We start from the raw sequence: 6429 nt of genomic DNA on the forward strand, positions 1-6429 counted from the left end.
TAAGTATGTGATATAAGTCAATTTGTATAAAATAGTATATAAGCATATATGCATGTGCACATGTGTGTGTGTATATTCATGTGGTGGGCATATAAATGCATATAAATGCATATAAAGGATATAAATCCATATAAATGCATATAAAGGATACACATATATATATATATAAAGGATATATATATATATATATAAAGGATACATCAAGTGATAGGTTTTCAAAGGGAGAGTACAGGAGGACTTTCAATTTTCTCTCTATATTTAAAATTTTCTTATCATTAGTTTTTACAACAAACAACTTTGCAGTTTCAAAACACATAGTTCTTTTTGAATGACTCAAAGTTTTCTAAGTAACTGTCTGCCCCTCTGGTGGCAGCTTTAATGTCCTCAAAATTTTACAGAGAGAGTAGATTAGTATAGTTGCACTGATTTCCCTTATCCACACCTTTAGACAATCCCTTTCCTTAAGCAATATAAGAAATATATGTCTACTTGGATCAATGAAAATATTTCAGGTTTCATTTTCTCCTGACAGATTCTATTTTATCCAATGTGATCCAAAAATAATATTTCCTCAAAATTCACACAAAATATAAAAACACTATATTTCCATCTGATGTCAATACATTCATTCTGCAACTGCTATATCCCTTGTTATATGATTCAAAAAGAATGTGAGGAAAAGTATAAATATACTGTGTTGGTGAGCTTGTCATTCTGTTAGTGATTTTTTTTAGTGCTAAAATTTGTCAATACTAATTTTCTAAAGACAAGACAAAATGATGCTTTTAAATTTAGAAACACAAAGGAAGGGCTATAAAATTACAGTTTGTCTAAGATAGTCATAATTTTTAACAGCCCAACAGAGTTTGACAGTGTTAATCTCACTATTAATTCCAAACATATTCCAGCAGTATTCTGGTGACAAGACTTTAGTGGGTTTATGGAGAAAGAAGTACTTGTTTAAGTGACTTTCATCATGCCACACTGCTTCAATGTTATTTTTCTTGTCATTCAAGATTCCTTTGAAGCAGTCCCTGGCAATATTGAGAACCTGAATGGGAGTACCACCAAATACAGCAGCATGGTAATAAAAATCTCCCTTACCAATAGGTATATATGTTTCTGATAACTGACTTCTCTCATAAGGTAACTCAGTAGGACTTGTCTTATACCAATGAGCATGTAACTGAGCTACTGACTCCCCCAGAGTTTCCAGTCCATATTTTCTTACAAAGATTTGACCCACATCCATGCAGAAGAGGAAATCAACTTCATGTTGGATGTGATCCACAACATGTTCACTGATGGTCTTCATGCGCATCCTACTGATAGCTTGCCATCTTTTCTCTCGCTTTATTTCAAAAACTTTCACTGTACGGAGGGGACTCAGCTCTATCCAAGGCAACTTGGAGAAGTCATCTATCAGGACGTAAATTATGACTTTCTGGCCAGCCATAAAATATTTATCAGCTGATGATATAAATGTGTACAAATAACGGTCAGTGTATCTGTGAAGTAAATAAGAAGCAATTAAGTTCATATTCTTATAGTTTAGTGGAACACATATTATTTAAATTACACTGTAGTTTATCCAAAAATTCTACTAAGCAACCAAACATTAGATATGCTTTTTGAGTTGTATTTAAGTAGTATAAAAGTGAAATTATCTGCCTTTCCTCTCGTTGATGAGGTTTTATGGATTATAGGAGAGAAGAGGAATTCCTCATGAGAGAGAATGAAACTTGGTGAGATCAGGAAACTGCACAGAACCCAGCGCAAAACTAAAGCCAGAGTTTTCAGGGTTATCAGAACAGTGGGGGCTTGCTTTGGAGGATGTAGGCAAGAAAGGTCATGGGTCATTGCAAGAGCAGTTATTGATGTTTGTGGCTTGCTTTTATTTATTTATTTTTATTTATTTAGTTTTTGGCTGCGTTGGGTCTTCGTTGTTGCGCACGGGCTTTCTCTAGTTGCAGCGAGCGGGGGCTACTCTTCGTTGCCGTACGTGGACTTCTCATTGTGGTGGCTTCTCTTGTTGTGGAGCACGGGCTCTAGGTGCACGGGCTTCAGTAGTTGTGGCATGCGGGCTCAGTAGTTGTGGCTCGCGGGCTCTAGAGCGCAGGCTCAGTAGCTGTGGCTCACGGGCTTAGTTGCTCCGTGGCATGTGGAGTCTTCCCGGACCAGGGCTCGAACCCGTGTCCCCTGCATTAGCAGGTGATTCTTAACCACTGCACCACCAGGGAAGCCCATGGCTTGCTTTTAGAGTAGTTAGTTATGCATAAAAGGTCAGAGGTGACATGCTTTGTATCCACTGTCTGCACTGTCTTTCTTATTTTGCCATATTTTTGCTAAGATTGCTGGACTGGAAAACAAAACTTTCTCATTTCCAGTCTCTCCAGCCAGTTAAACATTCTCATAGTAATAAATGGCCTCAGGTAAATTCAAAAAAGGAAAGGTAATATACGCAACTAGTTCAAATGATCTTCATATAATCATTAAAAATAAGATCTGGATATTGATCAGAGTTTTAAGAAATATAACAGATGGGGTCAGGAGAAACTTTCTAGTTTGGAATATCTAAAATTATTAGGTACATTATGAAAAATATCACTTAAAATATTGTATTGAGCTGGAAGCTAGCAACTCAAATCCAAAGTCCAATTTATCCATATTTCTTTTATGGTTAGTGCTTTTGTGTCATACTTCAGAAATCTTTGCCGCCTTAAGGTAGTGAAAATATCCTCCTACATTTTCTTCTAGTAGTTTTATTGTTTTATCTTTCATATTTAAGTCTATTATCCATTTGAATTAATTTTTGTGTATAGTGTGATATAGGGCTGTTTTGTGTCCATCTCAGCCTATAGATGGTGATGCTATTGGCTAGGAATGCCTAGGGGCACTCACTGGAGTCCCTACTACTTGTGGTGAGACAACCCCGCTCCCCGCCAGACACTACCAGAGCCTACATTATGGCTGGACCAGCACTTGTCATTCTTATTATAATTTCAAGATACACCTCAACAACAACCATCAGGGAACTTTGAGAAAATAAGCTTTATTAATCACAAATCCTGGCATGCGTGAGGCCACACAGGGAGGTCACAGTTTGGAGGGGGCGGAGAGAGAGAGAGAGAGAAACACGAGGACCTGGGGTTCTGCCTTTATTGGGGTTGAGGGTGGGATGCCTAGGGTTTTGCAAGTTCACTCTTTATTGGCAAATTTTAAACATGAGAGCAAAAGTTAAGGCAAGAGAGGGAAAAAGCGGGGTCATGCATGTGATCAGTTATGTAGATCAGGTCACACAGGGCTTTCTAAATGGGGAATTTCATGGGTGGGATGACCTGGCTGTTTATCTAATTGTTTAGCTAGTAAGCGTGCCACACAGCTGGCAATATTTTTATTTGAGATAGATGTCTTTAAAATAGATGTCTCAGGGAAGTCCCTGGAGGTCCAGTGGTTAGGACTCCGCGCTTTCACAGCAGAGGGCCTGGGTTCCATCCATGGTCAGGGAGCTAAGATCCCACAAGCCGCGAGGGGTGGCTAAAAAATAAATAAATAAATAAAAGAAAATGGATGTCTCAGCAATCAATCAAAAGCTTAATGTCAGGCATTTACTTTTTTTAAAAAAAAGCTTATTGTCACTACAATGGCAAACTTTTTTTTTCAACTTAAAAACTTTCTATTTTGGAATGCTATTAGATTTACAGAAAAGTTGCAGATATATTATAGAGTTCCCATCTATACTCTACCCACCTTCCCCTAATGTTAATATATTATATAACCATAGTACATGTGTCAAAACTAGGAAATTATCAGTGGTAAAATACTATTAGCTAAACCACAGATTTTATGTGGATTTCACCAGTTTCTCCCCTAATGGCCTTTTTAGTTTCCAGGATCCAATCCAGGACACACACTGCATTTAGTCACTATGTCTCCTTAGTCTCTTCCACTCTGTCAATTTCTCTTCTTGTTGGTCATGACCCTGACCATGTTATTTTGTAGAGCGGCCCTCAACTTGGGTTTTTCTTAGGTAAAGTTAATTTTAATACAGTCAGACTTATCAACCTTTTCCTTTATGGTTAGTATTTTCCATGTCTTGATTAAGAAATCCTTTTCTAGCTTGAGTTCATCAAGGTATATTATACTTTTTCCTTTAACTTTTGGTCTTTAAACTAACTGGTATTTGATGTTTGTATATGTTTGTACATGATATGCTATAGAGGTACAATTTCAACTTTCCTGTGTTGACACTGACTTTCTCCAGCATCATTTATGGAAGTCTTTCCCTACAGGTCTACAATGTCATTGTCAATAAATAGAAAGTCTTTAACATTTGCATGGGGCTTTCTGTTTTATTATATTGGCTTATTTGTTCATCCCTGTAGCAGATATTCATGTCGAAATGTTCCATATAGATACTTGCAATCTATCCTCCCATTTTCAGTCCCACCTATATTCCTAATTTCAGGGGAACTTGATGCCATTATTCTTGAAACTTTGGGGGTTCTTTAACACAGAGAGGGGGTTTCATGGTGAGGTGAATGAGGTTCTTGTTTCAGCACCCCTTCCCTTACAGAGGATCCTTCCAAGACTCAGTGTGTTCTATTGAGGGTGGATGGGAAGGAAGCAGAAACTCCATCTGTGTCCTGAAGGTAGGAGCATTGCCCCAGCATGGGGTCACTCTCTATGCCCTATTACAGATCCCGGGGCAGCAACTTGAAGGGATCAGAATGGGTCTAGCAAGGAGGTACACGGGAAGCTTCTTCTGAAAGGATTCTTCCCTCCCTCCTCCCTTTCTTCCTCTTTCTTTCTGTGTTCTTCTTCTTTTTTTTTAACAATAAATTACTATCAGTATTTAATAACAAGTTACTGTAAGGTTGATAAACTTTATAATTTTAATGGGTGATACGTACATTGTTCAACTTAATACTTTTTGTACTTTCTTTGTATGATTTTGATATCAAGGCAGCACTTGCTTCATAAAATTATTTGGGAAGTGTTCCCTCCTATTCTCTTTTCTGAAAGAGATTGTGTAGAATTTATGTTAATTCTTCTTTAAATATTTGGTAGAATTCTCCAGTGAAACCATCTGGGCCTGGAGACTTTGGGAGTTTTTAAAATTATGAATTCTATTTCCTCAGTAGCTATAGGGCTATTCAAATGATCTATTTCATGTTGGGTGAGTTGTGGTTGTTTGTGCTTTTCAAGGTCCATTTCATTTAAGTTGTCAAATATATGTGTGTAGAGTATTTTATAGTGTTTCCCGATTATCCTTTTGACATCTGCAAGGTTTGAGGTGATATACCCTGCTTCTTTCCTGATATTGGTAATTTGCATTAATTTTTTTCTTTGCCAGTCTTCCTGGATGATTATGGATTTTATTGATTTTTTCCAAAGAACCAGCTTTTTGTTTCATTGATTTTTCTCTACTGCTTTTCTGTTTTCAATTTCATGGATTTCTGCTCTTACCTTTATTATTTCCTTACTCCTGATTTCTTTGGTTTTATTTTGCTCTACTTTTTATAAATTCTTGAGATGGAATTTATTGATAATCTCCCATTTTCTACAATAAAAAGCCTGAATGTAGAGGACATTTGGCAATATCTACCTTCCCACAGCAAACACAGTCAACCCCACAGTAATTTTATGACTCGCATAATAATTTTCCAGTGCCACTTCATTGTAAGTGCCATGCCACACAACTGGAGCTGACCAGTTGGTAGTATGTTTGAGAGATTTGATGCACTGTAAGGAAGACATAAGAACTATGAACAAAATACTTTTTAATAAAACTGTAGTAGATATTGCTAATGTATAAAGCCTGTGTCTGATTGCAGCATTTCCTTACTTCTAACCCAAAGCCTTGATGGTCATGATAAACTGAAGAAACAGTTTATCAGAAATGGCTAGATCATTACAAAAGTTCATGTACTGATTAGTTATAATGTGCTTCCAAGATCCTTCCTTGAGGACGCATAGTTGAAATGTTGCCCAAAGTCTAAAGTAACAATTTCTCTTATATTTGGACAAAATCTACTGTCTTAGGCTTTTGGACATTGATTATTTACAGAGGCCATATTTTTTTTAAATGAACTTCCCAGTTTTCATAATCTGAAATTCTACCAATGTTAATATTGCTGCATACTGTCCGAATCAACTTTGTCAGAACTTTGGAAGATAGCCAAAGGTTTAGAGCAGCCAAGCAAAAGTTATCTTAAAAAAAAAAAAGACTCAACATCCTAGGAGTAGAAAAGCTTTGTGGTATTTTAACTTGCACCAACTCCTTTCCCAGTATAGCTGTGGTATTGAAAACATCAAACCATGTTCTCAGTGTATCTGATTCTGAGGAGAGAAGAGTAGATCTAATTCCCAAGGCATTATGTTTGTCAGTTTTGACCTATCTGAGAGCTCCTTGAAGGATTGACTCAT

At 36.9% G+C, this 6429-nt stretch overlaps 1 protein-coding gene across 1 annotated transcript; it reads right to left on the reverse strand.

Moving 5' to 3' along the window:
* Positions 1-811: 811 nt before the first annotated feature.
* LOC132368104 (N-acetyllactosaminide alpha-1,3-galactosyltransferase-like) lies at positions 812-6429 on the reverse strand. The gene is made up of 4 exons (XM_059926684.1): positions 6398-6429; positions 6000-6015; positions 5609-5721; positions 812-1508 (listed from the first exon to the last, which is right to left on the reverse strand). The coding sequence occupies exons 1-4, from the start codon at positions 6427-6429 to the stop codon at positions 812-814; spliced, it is 858 nt and encodes a 285-aa protein (XP_059782667.1).

This window comes from Balaenoptera ricei, chromosome 6, assembly GCF_028023285.1.
Source record: "Balaenoptera ricei isolate mBalRic1 chromosome 6, mBalRic1.hap2, whole genome shotgun sequence".
NCBI lineage: Eukaryota > Metazoa > Chordata > Mammalia > Artiodactyla > Balaenopteridae > Balaenoptera > Balaenoptera ricei.

Bases quoted from the DNA above. Each gene is read 5' to 3' on its own strand.
- LOC132368104 (XM_059926684.1), bottom strand. From the start codon at position 6,429: ATGAGTCAATCCTTCAAGGAGCTCTCAGATAG. The intron at 1,509-5,608 runs GTAGATATTGCC...TTTACTTCACAG, and splicing joins ACTGTGTTTGCTGTGGGAAG to ATACACTGACCGTTATTTGT.